Here is a 19,151-nt window from a genome sequence, read left to right as displayed (position 1 = left end):
AGAAAAAAGCCAAGTGTATTAGCCACTTATAAGTGACTTATAATTGACTTATCACCTATAGTCCGGTCACATTTAACACCCCCCCACACTCCCCCCACACTCCCCCCACCCCCCCGGTCGGCCGGTCCGCAAGAATATTGTCAATATTAAACCAGTGCAAAGAAGGTTGGGGACCCCTGATTTAAATTAGCTGGCTGGCTGCCAAGGAGCTACGCTATTGATGTCCAACGTGATGAGGCCAAACTCCCTGTAGACTTGCTTAAAGTTGTAATAGAATAAACATGATAATATAATATATATAAGTACATATTTTAATGTCACATTTGCTGCATATACCCATCTTGGTTTATAGATTAGACAAAATCACTAAACAAAGTATTACATACACCCTTGGAGGTCGACGGGGGTGGGGGGGATATGGGGTTGCGGGGGGCAGGGGTGCTACCTCCCTGAAATGAGTTTTTGCAGGGTGGGATGTCTGTAACATGGTTAGGCCAAAGTGACTGTATCTGTCCCAATTCAGGCACATACACTCACTCTGTAAAAGAACTTGCTCCTCACCTTAAACACAGGTCCTTTGAACATAGAACATTGTAGCAAAGTACAGGCCTTTGGTCCACAGTGCTGTGCTAATCTTTTAACCTGCTCCAAGATCAATCTAACTCTTTCCTCTCCACAGAGAATAACCCTCCATTTTTCTGTCATCCATGTACCTACCTAAGAGTTTCTTAAATGCCTCTAATGTATGTGCCTCTACTGCCTGGCAGGGTATTTCACACATTCACCTCTCTCTATGTAAAGAATATACTTCTGATATCCCTCCTGTACTTTCCTTCAATCACCTTAAAGTTATGCCCCCTCATATTAGCCGTTTCCACCCTGGAAAAACGTACCTTGCTATGCACTTTGTCCACACCTCTTATCACCTCTACCTGGTCACCTCTTATGCTCCTTTGCTCCAAAGAGAAAAACCCTAGCTCGTTCAACCTATCCTCATAAGATATGCCTTGCAATCCTGGCGAGTCTCTTCTGCACTCTCAAACTTCCACATCCTTTTTATAATGAGGTGACTAGAGCTGAACAGAATATTCCATGTGTGGTCTAACCAGGGTTGTATAGGACCTCACGGCTCCTGAACGCAATTCCCCTGACTAATGAAGGCCAGCGCACTGTAAACCTTCTTAACCACCCGGTCAAATTTGGTGTTTAACATATCTACCCTGGGGAACATATTCTAACTGTCTCCCCCGTATGTGCCTTGCATCATTTTACTGGCTGCTGCATTTCTGACGTTACAAGAGTGACTATATTTTAAAGGAGATTAATTAACGCTTTGAAATGCCCTCAAGGGGATAGGAAAGGAACTGTCAAAGTGCAAGTCGTAAGATGACATTTGACAGAGCTATTCAGAGGTATAAAAAGAGAGGGAGGCACTTGGGAACTGGTACCCCTCCACCATTAGTGTGGGTCTGTGGATCACTGACCCAGTACTACTGACTGCTGTAATGTTGCAACAATAGCAGAGCCCTGAGTCAGAATCAATGTGGTTTACTAGCAGGGCATAACAGCTGCCCCAGAGATAACATCCGGCTGCAGAAACAACTGCCCAAACTTGATCAAAACCATGGCAGGACCAGAGTCCGAGGATTGAAAGACCCTGTTTTGATTTTGATTTGGAGGATTGCTTATAACATCATACAGAATGGAAGCAGGCTCTTCAGCCTATTGAGACAACCCTGACTATCAAACACCATTTAATTAATAAAGATAAAGATTAGCTTCATTTGTCACATGTACATTAAAAGATGCATTGAAATTCATCATTTGCATCAAATCAATCTGCTAGGATTGTGCTAGCCAGCCCCCCAGAGTCGCCAGGTCTCCAGCGCCAGCCAGGCATGCCCACAACTTACTATCCCGAACCCGTACATCTTTGGTCTGTATACAACTCCCATCAGGGTCTTTTTACCCTTCTCGTTCCTTAGCTCTATCTGCAATGATTCAACACCTTCCTACCTTCCAACCCTATATCACCTCTTTCTAGTGATTAATTCCATTTTTACCAACAGAGCAATGCCACTCCCTCTGCCTTCCTGCCTGTCCTTTTGATGCAATGTGTATCCTTGGACGTTAAGCTCCCAGTTATAATCTTTCAGCCATGATTCAGTGATACCTACAAAATCATACCTGCCAGTCTGCAGCTGTGTTGCAAGTTCATCTGCCTTATTCCGTATACTGCATGCATTTAGATACAACACCTTCAGTCCTGTATTCACCCTTTTCAACCTTTTGATTAATAACTTTGTCTGAGGTCTTACCAACATCTGCCTCCACAACCTCTCCACTACCTGTTCTGGCACTCTGGTTCCCATCCCCCTGCAACTCTAGTTTAAACCCCACTGTGCAGCATTTCCAAATGTTCCTGCTAGGATATTAGTTCCCCTCCAGCTCAGGTGCAAACCATCCCTTCTGTACAGGTCCCACCTTCCCTAGAGTAGAGTCCAATGATCCAAAAATCTTATGCCCTCTCCCCTACACCAACTCCTTAGCCACGTATTAAACCCATGTAATCTTCTTAGTTCTAGCCTCACTAGCACGTGGCATGAGTAGCAATCCTGAGATCACAACTCTGGAGGTCCTGCCCTTTAACTTAGCACCTAACTCCTTGAACTCCCTACGCAGAACCTCATCACTTGTCCTATCCATGTCATTGAAACCTTCATGGACCATGACTTCTGGCTGTTCACCCTCCCACTTAATTATGCTGAGGACCTGATCCGAGATATCCCAGACCCCTGCACCCGGGAGGCAACATACCATCCAGGAATCTCGTTCTCGCCCACAGAAATACCCGTCATTTCCCTAACTAACGAATCCCCTATCACCACAGCATACCTCTTCTTTCCCATTCCCTTCTGAGTCACAGAGCCAAACTCAGTGCCAGAGACCTGACCACTGTGACTTTCCTCTGTGAGGTGATCCCCCCCGGCAGTATCCGTAGTGATATACCTGTTGTTGAGGGAGATGGCCACAGGGGTACTCTGCACTGGCTCCTTAACCCCTTTCCTCTTCCTGACTGTCACCAGCGTCCTGCACCTTGGGTGTAACTACCTCTCTATTTATGTCTTATCTATCACCCCTTCAGCCTCCCAAATGATCGTCATCTAGTTCCAGCAACAACTCCTTAATGCAGTTTGTTAGAAGCTGCAGCTGGATGCACTTCTCGCAGTTGTAGTCATCAGGGACATTGGAGGTCTCCCTGCTTTCCCACATCTCTCAAGAGGAGCATTGCACTATCCTGCCTGACATCTCTACTGTCCTAGTTGAGCAGATATAAAGAAGAGAAGGAAGCCTTGAAGATTTAAAACTTTAAGATCACCACTCATGACTCTGTCCACTCAGACGATGGCTGCTGCGATGACGGCCTCTGCCTTCCTCTTACTAATCAATCCCAAACGCCAATTGGCCAGTGGTCATAGCTCTATTACGCTGTAGTGAACCACTCCTGCCATTTATCCTCAGGCAATGAACCTGTTTGAAGACCTCTCCTCTCCAAACTTGTCCCGTTTGCTGCTGATCAAGGTCTAATATGTTGCTGCAAATTGCTCCTGCCTTTTATTCACGGGTTCGACATGTTGCTCGTTTTGAGGTGTTCTTCTGCACACTACTGTTGCAATGCGTAACTATTTGAGATACTGTTGCCTTTGTGAAAGCATAAACCAATATGGCCATTCTCCTCTGACCTGTCTCATTAACATAGCAGAGAAATGCCACTCATTGGGTGTTTTTTGTTGCATTGAGATCCTGCCGTACGATAGGCTGATTAGATATTTGAATTTACCAGCAGGTGTACACGTGTACCTAATAAAGTGGCCAGTGAGTGTAAGTCTTTGATCTTCAAGAGAAAAATATAGATTTTTAAAGCAGTAAGGAGAGGACCCAGCCTATTTATCAAAGCAAGCAAAATAAAAACATTGCTAGATGTAATTGTTTTTGGCTTGTAGTTCATTCAAGGCACACTGACAGCTATAAGGCACCAGTGACTCATTGTTTATTTTCTGTTGTTATCCTACTGGTGAGCTCCGGGTAGGAAAGGAAAAACCATGGCTTTTGATTATGCGCTGTTGTTTATTCAGGGATGAACCAATTGTTTCTGAATCACCTTAAAAGTTCTTCTGCTGTCAGAGGTCGCTTAATCCAAAACTGCAAAGGAGTAGGCCATTCAGCCCCCTGAATGTGGTCCACTCTTAAGCATGATCGAGCTTGACCCAATCTTATCCTTGACAACACTTCCCCCATCCTCTTCTCATTACTCGTATCGGGGAGGGGGTACAGGAGCCTGAAGTCTGACACTCAACACTTTAGGAACAGCTTCTTTCCCTCTGCCATCAGATTTCCGAATAGTCCATGAACTATGAACACTACCTCGTTATTCCCCTTTTGCATGATTTAATTATTTTTTGTTTGTTTATTTATTCATTCATTCATCTTTCCTCTGTACTGAAATATGCCTTTTGTGTTTTCTGTGTTTTCGATAGTTTTACTTTTGTTGCCATTTGCGCGATTTTGTTTGTGCATGGAGGGGTTTGATGTTTTCTTTGAACAGATTGGTTCCATGCTTTTCTCTGTTTGGTAACTGTCTGTGGGGAAGACATATTTCAGGGCTGTATACTGCTTACATGCTTTGATAATAAATGTACTTTGAACTGTCTGTCTACCTGTGCATTTATTTATTTTGCAGAATATGGTAATGTTTTATAAGCGTGAGAGATTCTGCAAGTGCTTGAAATCCAGAGTAATATGCACAAGATGCTGGAGGAACTCAGCAGGTAAGGCAGCATCTATGGAGAGGAAATAAGCACTCAACGTTTCAGGCCGAGACCCTTCATCAGGCCCAAAACATTGACGTTTAATTCCTCTCCATAGGTGCTGCCTGACCTGCTGGGTTCCTCCAGTATTTGGTGTGTGTTACTCTGGTAATATTTTGTGTGTTGCACCTTACTGTTTCCACTAAACAACACATTTGCAATGTATTCAGTCATAATAAACCTGATTCTGATTTCTTTCTCTATTCAGCTTTGTGTTATTTATTTAACCTGTGATAAATAAATCTGAATCTTCAATCTTGAATCGTCTATGTTCTGCTGCTGTTGCAGGTCATTTGCTATCTTCCGAAGGGTGTTCATAGTTCAATAGTTCCATTTAATATCAGAGAAATGTATGCAATATACAACCTGAAATACTTGTTATTTGCATTAATTTCAAAATAAATGTATTATTAAAGTCAGTACATGTCACCTTACACCACCCTGAGATTCTTTTTCTTGCAGGCATTCATAGTAGAACAAAGAAATACAGTTGAATTAACGTAATACTACACACAAAGACTGACAAATGTCCAGTGCGCAAAAGATGACAGTCTGTGCAAATACACAAATTTGATATAAGTTGTAGAGTCCTTGAAAGTGAGTCTGTAGTTTGCGGAACCAGTTCAGAGTTGAGCTGAGTGAAGTTATCCACACTGATTTGGGAGCCTGATGGTTGATGGTTGAACCGTTCCTGAGCCTGGTGGTGTGGAACCTAAGGCTCCTGTACCTCCTTTCTGATGGCAGCATCAAGAAGAGAGCATGCCGTGGATGGTGGGAGTCCTTTCTTGTAGAAGCGCTGCATGTAGACGTGCTCAGTGGTGGGGGGAGGGGTCCTTACCTGTGGGGAGGCTATTGAAAATCTTTGTCCGTGTTTGAAACTGCAAAGCCATTGTTGTTCACCACCCTGACGGTTTGTTTCCCCTTGCAGGTGTGCCAGGTGAGTGCACAGCAACCTGTGCAGGCAGAGCTGATGCTCAGGTACCAACAGCTGCAGTCCAGGCTAACGACTCTGAAGATTGAAAATGAGGAGGTGAGTTGAATGACAAAGCATCACCAGCCTATCCACCATCAAAGTCATATAAATATATTATTAAAGTCAGTACATGTCACCACACACCACCCTGAGATTCAATTTCTTGCAGGCATTCATAGTAGAACAAAGAAATACAATTGAATTAATGTAATACTACACACAAAGACTGACAAATATCCAATACCTCCCCAAACCATCAACAAATATTCAATACCTCCCCCAAACCATCAACAAATATCCAATACCTCCCCTAAACCATCAACAAATATCCAATACCTCCCCCAAACCATCAACAAATATCCAATACCTCCCCCAAACCATCAACAAATATCCAATACCTCCCCTAAACCATCAACAAATATCCAATACCTCCCCCAAACCATCAACAAATATCCAATACCTCCCCTAAACCATCAACAAATATCCAGTACCTCCCCCAAACCATCAACAAATTTCCAATACCTCCCCCAAACCATCAACAAATATCCAATACCTCCCCCAAACCATCAACACCTCCACCCGTTAACCTACCCCATCACAGCCCCCACCACCACTTCTTTTGTACAGATACCTCTGTACGTGGCATCACTTTAGCTACAGTCAGTCTATGTAAATGCAGTAAGTTAATCTTATGTATTTATGTTTAATGTTTTTCATTGTGTTCTTTATGCTTAGTGTGTTTTTTCATGCTGCGTCAGATCCAGAGTTACAATCATTTCATTCTCCTTGCGTACTGAAGACTGACTATAAACAATCTTGATTCTTCTCTCTTGTCCTCCGGCCTTTGTGCCTTTACTCCAGCTCTGAGTGTTTGAGCTTCTCTTCCCAGTGCCTGGCCGCACGCCAAAGCTCTTAACAAAATGCAGGAGTTATTTGCTGATTCTCCAGCACGTCTGACGACCTCAGCTTCATGGACTACATCTGGCGAGATGGGCTCCAATGTATTGTGAAGCACGACCTTGGCTTCTTCGACCGGCTGCTAATTTTAACAAAGCAGTAGGAAGGGGCCCACGGCTCCCTCACACCTGGCACACACTGCAGAATCGCTGCTGTTGTGCTGATTCCAAGTGAATCAGACCCACTGGGAATACTGTTGCTCATTGCCTCTCCAGATGTCTTTCATTAAAGTTTTTTATTTATTATTGATTTATTTAGAGATCCAGCACGGTAACAGGCCCTTCAGGCCCAGTGAGCCCACTCCACACAATTACACCCATGTGACCATTAACCTGCCAACCCGTACGTCTTTGGAATGTGGGAGGAAACCAGGGCACCTGGAGGAAACCCATGTGGTCACAGGGAGAATGTACAAGCTCCTTACAGACAACGGTGAGAATTGAACCCAGATCACCAGTGCTGTAATTGACTCTGGGCACTCACACAGGATTTGTGGTGTACATGTGGTTTCCCCTGTTTGCTTCCTTACTTTGAAACTTTCCACAAAGACCATAAGACAATGAGACACAGGAGCAGAATTAAGCCATTCCACCCATTGAGTGCTCTCCATCATTCAAAGTTCAAAGTAAACGTATTATCAAAGTACATATATGTCACCATATACAACCCTGAAATTCATTTTCTTGTGGGCATACTCAGTAAATCTATAGAATAATAACCATAACAAAATCAATGAAAGACCACACAACTAGAGTGTTCAACCAGAGTCCAGAAGACAACAAACTGCAAATACAAAAAGAAAAAATATAATAAATAAACAAACAATAAACAGCAAGAACATGAGATGAAGAGTCCATAGGTTGTGGGAATATTTCAATGAGGGGGCAAGTGAACGTGAGTGAAGTTATCCCCTTTGTTTCAAGAGCCTGATGGTTGAGGGTAATAACAGTTCTTGAAGCTCATAGTGTGGTTCCTGAGGCGCCTGTACCTTCTTCCTGATGGCAGCAGGGAGAAGGGAGTCTGACTTACATGGTGGGGATCCCTGTTGATGGATGTTGCTTTCCTGCAACAGCGTTTCATGTAGATTTGCTGAATGGTGGGGAGGGCTTTCCCTGTGATGGCCTTATCCACTACTTTCTGTCAGATTTCCCACTCAAGGGTGTTGGTGTTTCCATACCGGGCTGTGAAGCAGCCAGGCAATATACTCTGTACTACACATCTGTAGAAGTTTGTCGAAGTTTTAGATGCCATGCCAAATCTCCATAAGCTCCTAAGGAAGTAGAGGTGCTGCCGTGCTTTCTTCACAATTGCACTTACGTGCTGGGCCCAGGACAGGTCCTCTGAAATAATAAACGGAGCAATTTAAAGTTACTGACCACTTCCACCTCTGATCCTGTAATGAGGTCTGGCTCATGGACCTCTGTTTCCTTCTCCTGAAGTCAATAACCAGCTCCTTGGTTATTAATTAGCTGACATTGAGTGAGAGGTGGTTGTTGTTGTTGTGGCACCACTCAGCCAGATTTTCAGTCTCGCTCCTATATGGTGATTCAACACCATCTTTGATTCAGCCTATGACAATGATATTATCAGCAAACTTGAATATGGCATTGGAGCTGTGCTTAACTGCACAGTCATGAGTGTAAAGCGAGTAGAGCAGGGGTTAAGTACGCAGCCTTGTGGCGTACCTGTGCTGATGGAGACCATGGAGGAGATCTCCAATCATGGCTGATTTATTTTCACTCTCAATTCCATTCTCCTGCCTTCTCCCATAATCAAGACCCTATCAACCTCCACTTTAGATATACCCAATGACTTGGCTTCCATAGCCATTTGGCAGTGATTTCCACAGATTCACAAATTCCTCCTCTGTTCTAAAGGGATTCTATTCTGAGGCTGTGCTCTTTGGTCATAGACTCCCTCACTATAGGAAATGTCTACTCTATCTAGACCTTTTAATATTCGATAGGCTCCTAAACTCCAGTTTGTACAGGCACAAAGCCATCAATCCTTTCATTCCTCGTGGATCTCCTCTGGACCCTTTCCAGTGCCAGCTCTGAGCACAATACTCCGAATGTGGTCTGGCCAATGTACATCCTTCCACAGGTGGGATCTTCCCCTGCTGCTCACCTGCGCTCTCTTCTCCTTTCTCCTCTTCTGCTTCCCCATTTTCCCCCGACCCCTCTCTCCTCCTTTCTTTACCAGAGATTTGAGATTAGCTTTTTTAGCACATGCATCTGCTGTGACGTGTTGTTTTTCATCAGGAACCCACACAATCTGAGGATATGCTGTGAAGACAGCCCACATGATGCCATGTTTCCAGCACCAGCATAGCTCTCCCACAGCTTATTAATCCTAATCCATACATCTTTGAAATGTGTGAGGAAACCGGAGCACTCAAAGGAAACCCTTGCAGTCATGAGGAGAACGTAGAAACACCTTGCAGATGGAATTGAGAATTAAACGCTGATCTCATAGCTGGCCATGTAAAATATTGAGCTAACTGCTACTCTACCGCACTGTCCTTAACCCCTCTTCTCCTATGCTTTCCTCTCTCCATCATACCCTCTCTCCTCCACTCTTACCCTCTCCCTCTCAAACACTCCCATCCTTCTCCCCCCATTTCCCCTCTCTCTGTGGCCCCTTGAAACCACTCCCACCCCATCTCCTTCCCCCCAACCCACACCCACTCTCTGTGACCCCTCACAACCACTCCCACCCCCTCCCACCAATTTTCCCTCTCTCTCCCCGATCTGCTTCTCTGTTTCGCACTTCCCGCCTCTTCCCCCCCCCACTCCTCCCTCCCTTTCTCTCTCCACACAGCCCCTCTTTCCTCCTTTGGGATTGGTGTCCCCCCCCCCCCCTTTCTGTCAACTTCAGTTCTCCCGCAGATATGATAGCACTACATTCTCCGGTTTTGTAAAAACAAACAATTCCTGTGGGGACCTTTTTTTACACCACAGTGGAAAAGTTTGACAGAAATTTGTTGACTTGCTCAGCTGTTGGTGCTGTGATCTTGGCTGTAACCTGGGATTCAGACCCAAGCCCTAGGACTTGTGTTCAACTCTCCATGGTGGCACACCCTTCTCTGCCCTTGGACGGGCAGGGCCTGTGAGCCAGTCATGGGTTAACAAAAAAAATGTACAGAACATTAAGTGGGCTGGTTGGAAAATTGCTCTTGCAAAATCAAGTGGTTCCATGTGAAACTTAAGTATCCTGGGAAAAAAAGAGGATAAATATTTAAAGATTAGCTTTATTTGTCACATCTACATTGAAGCATAAAGTGAAAAATGTCATTTGCGTCAATGATCAAAACTGTGTGCTGCACTGCACTATGCATATGTACAGGGTAAACCTTATGGAAGAACAGTCGTAATTTAATTTTTTCTTTTCCTCAAGTAAAGGTCCATCTCCATCAAAGTAATTTTTGGAATCACTTTCATTTACGTGTGACAATAACAAACTAATTCCAGTTGCTTTGTGAGACACCACCAGTCAGTCTGCAAGCTTCTAGTCATCTTTCTTGCTGTCCATCCTAAACCCTTCAACCCCAGTGAAGTTTCACCTAAGTTTATGAAACAGCACCTTATCTTCCAGTTGGGTTTACTGCAGACCTACCGCCCATTGCCTCAACCTCTCGTGCCTACCATCCCATCACAGAATCTCCTTTTTGTTCTCTTGCCACCTTTCAATGACTTTTAAAACCCACTTTTTCCAACAATCTGAAGACTGTTGACTGTACACATTTACTCTGCCTCTCCCTCCACAGGTGGCTAGATTAAGTGAGTATGTGAAACATATCCTGTTATATTTCAAATTTCCATAGAGTACTGCACAAAAGTCTAAGGCACTGAAATATAGCTAAAGTACCTCAGACTTTTCCACAGTACTGCATTTATTAACATGGAGCAGAGAGCAAATTTGTAAATCTGGCGGGAACAAAGGATGTTGGGAATGGCAAGGGTAGAGTGCCATGGGAAGGTGTGACAGAGGAAGAGTGCCGTGCAGGGAGTGCCATGAGTGCAGGCACACCGAACTTTGAGACACCGGGTAAGGTCACTTGATTCCAAACAATTGGTTTATTGATCATTATAGAATGTCTCTCTGGCACTTCCTGCTCCCTCCTCTCTTCCTTCCCCTTTTCCCGGCTATGATTCCCCTCTTGCTCCCTGCTTCCCACACTCAGTCCACAATAGAGACCCATATAGGAATCAGGTTTATCATCACTCACATATGTCATGAAATTTGTTTCTTTTTTGTGTGGCAGCAGCACAGTGCAATACATAAAATTACTACAGTACTGTGCTAAAGTCTTAGGCACCCTAGCAGAAGCCTACAACTTCTGCACAGTACAGTATCTACTGCATTTTGCTTTTATCATCAAAAAATAGTTTGACTGATCATTTACAATCAGTGACCACTTTACTAGCTATCACCTGTACCTAATAAAATTGGGTCACTGAGTGTGTGTTTGTGATCTGCTGCTTCTGTAGCCCATCCACTTCAATGTTCAACACGTTGTGTGTTCAGAGATGCCCTTCTGCACACCACTGTTGTCACTCATGATTAATACCATAACTGTCACCCACCCGCCAGCTTGAACCAGTCTGGCCATTCTCCTCTGACTTCTCTCATTAACAAGGTGCTTTCACCAACAGAAATGCCGCTTTTTCATTTTTTACACTCTAGAGACAGTTGTGTGTGAAAATCCCAGGAGATCAGTAGTTGTTGAGATACTCAAACCAGCTTGTCTGGCGCCAACAATCATTCCAGGGTCAAAGTCACTTGAATCACATTTCTTGCCCATTCTGATATTTTGTCTGAACAACATCTGTACCTCTTGACGGTGTCTACATGCTTTTATGCATTGAGTTGTTGCCACGTGCTGAGCTGATCAGATGTTTTCATTAATGAGCAGGTCTATTAAAATGGCCATTGAGTGTATCTCGCTGATTGCAGGAAGTTCTGGTGTGAAAACTGCTTGATATGCTTGCCTACATCTCAGTGACTGTCTTTTGAACTGAAGTAATTCTTAAGACTGTGCTAACTTCTTTCCTTTGGAGGTAGAGATTATTTTTATTGTGTCTGTGATTGCTTTCTTGCTTGTGTGGGTGATGAGGATTCTTGCAGTTTTGCTCTTGACAGACTTTTAACACTGCCTCAGTAGTCATAGAAATCCTATCTATGCTGTCGGGGACTTTCTCTGTTCCAGGGGTGAGTGCTTCTTGTAACGGCAGCACAGTACTCAATGTTCAAAGTATGTTTACTATCAAAGTGTGTATGCTATATATAACCTTGAGATTTGTCTCCGTGCATGTAGCCACAAAATAAAGAAACCTAATGGAACCCATTAAAAGGACTGTCAAGCAGCCAATGTGCAGAGAAAAACAAATCTTGCCAACAGTAAAAGTAAGCAAATAACATTCAGAACTGAAGTTCACAAAAGTGAGTCCGCAGCCACACCGCCAGTCACAGCCGATCCAGCATCCTGTTAGTTGCAGGCCACACCCTCGGTTCAGCACTTTTATGAGTAAACTTTGCAAACAGCAGGGTGAACACTGGCTCATCCCTCTCCTCCGGCCCCAACACCCTGCCTTTTTCAGTCTGGCCTGGTGCTTAAATCTGCGCTGGCGCCAGAGACCCAGATTCAATCCAGGTCTTTGTGTGGAGCCAAAGTGACCATAAACACAAGAGATCCTTCAAATCCTGAGCTACACACACAAAATGCTGGAGGAACTCAGCAGGTCAGGCAATTTCAATGGAGAGGAATAAGCAGTCGATGTTTCGGGCTGAGACCCTTCCCCAGAACAGGGGAGGGAGGGGGCAGAAGCCAGAGGGTTGGTGGGGGATGGGAAGGAGTACAAGCTGGCAGGTGATAGGGGAGACTGGGTGGGTGGCAAAAGGGGGATGAAGTAAGAAGCCGGGAGTGGATAGGGGGAAGGGATAGAGGGAAGAAAAAGAAGGAATCTGATAGAAGAGGACAGTGGTCTGTGAAAGAAAGGGAAGGAGGAGGGGAACCAGATGGAGGTGATGGGAGGTGAGAGAAGGGGTGTGAGGGGAACCAAAATGAGCAATAGAAAAAGAGAGAAGGAGGGTGGTTGAAATTACAAGGAGTTAGGGAAATAGATATTTTTATGATTATGATTATGAAGACACGTAGTCCTCTTTTATTGTCATTTAGTAATGCATGCATTAAGAAATGATACATTATTTCCTCCGGTGTGATATCACAAAACACAGGACAAACCAAGACTGAAAAAACTGACAAAACCACATAATTATAACATATAGATACAACAGTGTAACAATACCATAACTTGATGAAGAAGTCCGGGAGCACAGTAAAGTTCAGAGTTTCTCTAATGTCCCACATCTCACGCAGACGGGAGAAGGAAGAAAAACTCTCCCTGCCATGTCGATCACAATCCGACTCTGAGTCATCTGAAAACTTTGAGCTCTGATCAGCTCTCCGGCACCGAGTACTGAGCGCCACCTCTGTCTGAACGATTCGACCTGCCTCTCGGTCGCCAAAAGCAGGCAAGGCCGGGGATTTTGAGGCCTACCCTCCAAAAGATTCACGACCACACAGTAACGACAACAGCGAATGGGCGTTTCAGAAATTTTTCCAGATTTTTCTCTGTGCTTTCACGTCCATCTCCATCAAATCAGAATTGTCCATGGCTCCTATGTTCATGCCATCAACACACACACACAAAATACTGGAGGAACTCAGCAGGCCAGGCAGCATCTATGGAAAAAGAGTAAGCAGTCGACATTTCGGGCTGAGACCCTTCACCAGGACCTTCATGGATAGGAGTGGTTTAGAGGGATGTGGGCCAAATTCAGGCAAATGGGACAAACTCGGTGGACACATCACCAATATGGACGAGTTGGGCTGAAGGACTGTTATCCATGCTGTACTACTCTTTGACTCTGTGACCTGCCCTTTACGAACCTTTACTTTGGTACATACAGTACCATTAAACAAATGAATTCCAAGCCTATCCTTAAAGCAGGGCAGGTGTTTTTCATGGTGTTTGTCTAACATAAATCAAATGCTCCTTTGGGGAATTTTCCAGCTGTCTTTGAAATCTCCACACAGTCATACTGGAAGTTGGCCAGAAGCCATGCTTGTGTCTCACTTGCCACTCACAATAAATGGGGCAGAAACTGTGTCTGAATAAATAATTATCTGCCAACCAGCGTATATTTACTTTACTCTAATCTTGCCTGATTTTTCCCCCATCTGGAAATTTCTGTGTCTCTGCAGGGGATCCATCTATTTGGTCTCCATGTTTGGCCCAGCGAACTGTCAAGATGTTCGATTGTCAGCACCCGTGCTCTGAGTTATGACATTAATGGTTCAAGTCCCACTTCTGGATGTAGCCCGGGGAGTTGCTGAACATGAGAGTGGGAGAAGGTTATTTGGTCTGAAAAACCTGTTCTGATTCCCAATGCAATCCCAGCTGATTCCGTACTTCAGAGTCACTCCACCACCCAAACTCCACCTCTCATCCCTTTTCTATCCAAAACATCTGCCATATTCAGTGACTAAGCAACCACCACACTTTGGCATGCGGAATTCCAAGGATTTGCAGTCCTTTTCAACAAATCTTTTCATTCTCACTCCTAGGTAAAGGTAGATCCTTTATCCCAAGACCATGCATCCAGGGTTCACATTATTAAACTGAATGCAAACAAATTATTAGGGCCTTATCAGAATCAGCACACCAATTGATATGGATGTTTCACAGCTTGGGACTGTTTTGCCCAAGACCACAAGAAACTGCAGAAAGTTGGGCGTCATGGTAGCATAACGATCAGCATAACCTGGGTTGAATTCTGACACTGTCTGTAAGGAGTTTGTACATTTTCCCTGTGACTGCGTGGGTTTCCTCCCACATTCCAAAGTTGTATGGGTTAGTTGGTTAGTTGGTCACATGGGTGTAATTAGGCAGCATGGGATCGTTGGGCAGAGCTGTAACTCTAAGAAATCTTTTTCAAACTACCCGAAGTACTTACGTACGAAACACACACGAAGTGCTGGAGGAACTCAACAGGCCAGGCAGTACCTATGGAAAAGATTGTCTGCTCCAACAGCAAAGATCACGCTATAGCCGGCCGCAATCTCTTGGCGGTCAAATATAAAGCGGAAACTCTTTTGTCTTGTTGCTTAGGTTAAAAAGACAATGGAAGCCACCCTGCAAACAATCCAGGACATGGCTACCATCGAGGACTATGACGTGTCGGAGTGCTTCCAGCACAGTCGCTCCACAGAATCGGTCAAATCCACTGTGTCAGAAACCTACATGAGCAAGCCCAGCATTGCTAAGAGACGAGCCAATCAGCAAGAGACTGAGCAGTTCTACTTTATGGTGAGTTGGTCCACAAGGGGATCCTGGAGTCTAAGTGTCCAGCATGATCTTGACTGTATGTGTCAGGTGCTGATCAGGTTAATTGCATGTTCCAATGGCTTTGGTTAGGCTTCCGGCACAGTGATAGTCAAGGAACTGTCATGTGATTTCCAAGTCAGGTCAGTGGACAACTTGGAGGGGAATCGGCAAGTGTGATTATTCTCTGTACCTGCGTTCCTTGTTGTCCTTTGCAGTTGAGGTGTGTTCCGGAGTTGATAGGCGAAATCTACCGACTATCGAAAGGCCTTGTGGACATGGAGAAGATGTTTCCAATAGTGATTAAGTCTCGGACCAGAGGACACAGCTTAAAAATGGAAGAACATCCCTTTAGAACAGAAATGAGGAGGAATTTCTTTATGCAGAGGGTGGTGATTCTGTGGAATTCATTTTCACAGACAACTGTGGAGGCCTAGACATTGGGTATATTTAAAGTGGAGGTTTATAGGTTCTTGATTAGTAAGGGTGCAAAAGTTATGGGGAGCGGGTAGGAAAATGGGGTTAAGAGGGAAAATAAATTAGCCATGATAGATTAGCGGATCAAACTCAATGGGCTGAATGACTTATTTTGCTCCTTTGTCTTCTGCTTGGTACTTTATCCAGATCAGTAGGATTTGCTCATTAGCACACTGCAGCGTGGCTACAGAAACGTTCATCTTAAGGTCCAGTATGGAGAAAGGTTACATGTTCTCAGGTTGGGGCTGGGTTTTGGTTCAGGTGGGAATTATCTTTAGTACCCAAGATCTCTGACATGGACCTCTCATGCCTGCTCTTAATCTTGCCCTTGTGCCAACAGAAACTTAAAGAATATCTTGAAGGCAGTAACCTCATCATGAAGCTACAAGCCAAGTATGACTTGCTTCATCACACCCTAGGAGAAGGTAAATCTCCGATTACTTTTGTGTACCTGTATAGCATCCTAAAGTCTCTGCGGTTACTTCCAGCTCCTGGAACTGATAGCCCCACTGCTGCCATCTTGCCAGAACCCCAGCACCCTCCATTTCCTCTTGAATTGGAACAAGAAAGGACCGTTCAGTCTGCCAACTCCTTTCTGCTATTCTGTTAGACCGTAGTGTCGTTCCACCCCCGTCCTCTTTAATCCCTTTACCCAACGAGAATCAATTAACTCTTCCCTCCCCGATCCCCAATTTAGGGTAGAGACTTGGGGAAGAGGAAGTGCTTACCTTTTCACCAATAAATAGGGATGGCCCTTAAGGACTCTACAACTCATGTTCTCAGCATTATTTATTTGCACAGTTTGCCTTATTTTGCATATTAGTTGGATGGCAGTCCTTGTGTGCAGTTTTTCATGGATTTGATTGTATTTCTTTATTTTACTGTGAAGCCTACAAGATAATAAATCTCAAGGTAGTATATGGTGACGTGTGTACTTTAATAATAAATTTACTTTGAACTTTGAATTCACAAGTGGTTTTAATTCTCAGCTTCGAAAGCTGCAGCATAGCTGTAATGGCAGCTGGTTCAGCAAACATTTCTACCCCCTATACGCAAGTCAAATTGCTAGCTTGGAAGTTGCTTGCCAATTGCCTTTTCCTTGAGGTAGCATTTTATTTACTTTAGTAAGTATGCACCCCTCGATTGCTTATTCCATTGTTTTCAATTCTGTTTGTGAAATCAGGCATCAAAGAAGATTATTGTATTTGGGTGTGATGTCATGTTTGACTGCCTTGTACATTTTACTAATCTAAGATGTACAAGTGCAGTCTTCCTCACAATGGCCTCGGTCAGAAGGAATAGCTGCTTTGTTGCTTAGTGTCTGCATTGGTGACATGTATTCAAAGGCTGAATTTGAACAGATGTTAATTAACACAAACTTTTTTCAATCAACATCGCCATCCAGGTGGGGAATTGAAATTCAAGTTATGAAATAATGCCTTTTTTTTAAATCAGTGATGCTAACCAGGAAGCTTCCAAATTGTCAGAGCGACCTGTCTGGCTCACTGATTTCCCTCAGTGAGGAAATCTGTCATTCTTATTCATTCGGTTCTGGGCCATCTAGTGCGGTTATACACAGGAACTGGAAACATTCAGCAAGCCAGGCAGCGTCTGTGGAAAGAGAAGTGGCATTAATGTTTGGGGTCTGAGACCCTTCATCCAAAGCAATTCCACAAAGGATCTCTGATCTGAAACGTTAAGTCATTTTCCTCTCCACTGATGATGTCTGACCTGCCGTGTGTGTCGTAGAGTCACAGCAAGGAACCAGGCCCTTCAGCCCATCTAGTCCATACTGACCGAGGTTCCTATCTAAGCTCGTTCCATTTGCCTGTGTCCCTCTAAATCTTTCTTAACCTTGTTCTCTTCCAAACACCTTTCAGATGTTGATTACCTGTCTCAATCACTTCTTCTGGCAGCCTGTTCAATACACTGACCACCGTCCAGTGAAAAAGTTGCCCTGATTCCTGATCTCTCCTCTTTCACCCTAATCCTATGCCCTCTAGTTCATAATTCCCCAACCCTGGCAAAAGGTCTGTGTGCATTCACCCTGTCTATGCCCCTCATGAAATTATACAGCTCTATAAGATCACACTTCATTCACTTACAGACCAGTGACAAAGAACCTAACCTGCTCAACATCCCTCCGTAACTCAGTCCCAGCGACATCCTCATCAATCTCCTTTACACTCTTTCCAGTTTATTGGCATCTTTCCTGGAGCAGGGCAACCAAAACTGAACACAATGCGTTATCTATTTTTATCCAGGTTATTTTTATTTTCAATCCGCAATGCTGTTGACCAAATCCGATATGCTTTATTCACAAAATCTAATGTATAATTTTGTGAATAAAACATGCAAGAGTCATTTTATGTGCTTAACAGAAGCCACAGACCAGAAGCAGTTGCCTTCCACTGACGTCATTACATCAGACACGGTCTCTTAAAGTGAACACAACAACTCAATGACAGTGTTTGTGAATTATGTAGAACAGTTTCTATTGTGAACAATATGTGTGATCAGTCTGCCTTTACATTACCCTACACAGGACCCCACAGAAAACCAGCTTTGTGAGTCTGTCTGGAGCTCCTCAGTTGAGGGAGATTGCTGGCATTATTGATGACATTCCCATGCCATGATTTAGTGTTAAACCTCAGCATGCCGGGCCTGTCAGTGAGGAGGCTACAACCCTTTGTGGGGTTTTCTGTAGCTGGTGTATCCTGTCCACCCGCCTGTTTACCAAAGTGCCATCAGGGAGATGCTACCAGCCCATCACCACCAGGACCACACGTCATCTCCAAAGCCGCTTCCCTGTAGCTATCCAGCTTCTCAACAAAACTCACTCAGGTCCAAAACCCTAACTGTAAAAGTTCAAAGCAAATTTTATTATCAAAGTACATACATGTCACCATATACAACCCTGAGATTCATTTTCTTGTGGGCATACTCAATAAATCCATAGAAGAATCCATAACAGAATCAATGAAAGACTGCCCAACTGGGGCATTCAGCCAGTGTGCAAAAGACAACAAAATGCAAATACAAAAGGAAGAAATAATAATAATAAATAAACAAGCAATAAATATCGAGAACATGAGATGAAGAGTTCTTGAAAGTGAGTTGGTTGTGGGAACATTTCAATGATGGAGCAAGTGAAGTTCAGGAAAGTTATTCCTTTTTGTTCAGGAGCCTGATGGTTGAGGGTAATAACTGTTCCTGAACCTGATGGTGTGAGTCCTGAGGCTCTTGTACCTCCTTCCTGCTGGCAGCAGTGAGAGGAGAGCAGGTCCTGGGTGATGGGGATCCTTGATGATGGATGCTGCTTTCCTGCAACAGCGTTCCATGCAGATGTGCTGAATGGTGGGGAGGGCTTTACCCGAGATGGACTGGGGCATATCCACTACTTCTTGAAGGATTTTCCATTCAAAGGCATTGGTGTTTCCATACCAGGCTGTGATGCAGCCAGCTGATATGCTCTCCACTGCACATCTA

General features: G+C 44.1%; 1 protein-coding gene across 9 annotated transcripts in view; it reads left to right on the top strand.

Moving 5' to 3' along the window:
* LOC140202821 (SLIT-ROBO Rho GTPase-activating protein 1-like) overlaps window positions 1-19,151 on the top strand; it is a 304,990-nt gene that overhangs the window by 226,370 nt on the left and 59,469 nt on the right. For all 9 annotated transcript variants that reach the window (XR_011887194.1, XM_072268234.1, XM_072268230.1 and 6 more), the window contains exons 8-10: window positions 5,797-5,898; window positions 14,973-15,170; window positions 16,003-16,087. Coding sequence is in view for 8 of the 9 variants with exons in the window: in XM_072268234.1 (XP_072124335.1) it covers window positions 5,797-5,898; window positions 14,973-15,170; window positions 16,003-16,087 (385 nt within the window). In the remaining variant the exon portion in view is untranslated. The remainder of the gene's footprint in view (window positions 1-5,796; window positions 5,899-14,972; window positions 15,171-16,002; window positions 16,088-19,151) is intronic.

Source organism: Mobula birostris, chromosome 9 (assembly GCF_030028105.1).
Source record: "Mobula birostris isolate sMobBir1 chromosome 9, sMobBir1.hap1, whole genome shotgun sequence".
Lineage (NCBI taxonomy): Eukaryota > Metazoa > Chordata > Chondrichthyes > Myliobatiformes > Myliobatidae > Mobula > Mobula birostris.
Note: the sequence above shows the minus strand (reverse complement) of the source record. Positions and strands in the feature narration are given on the sequence as shown.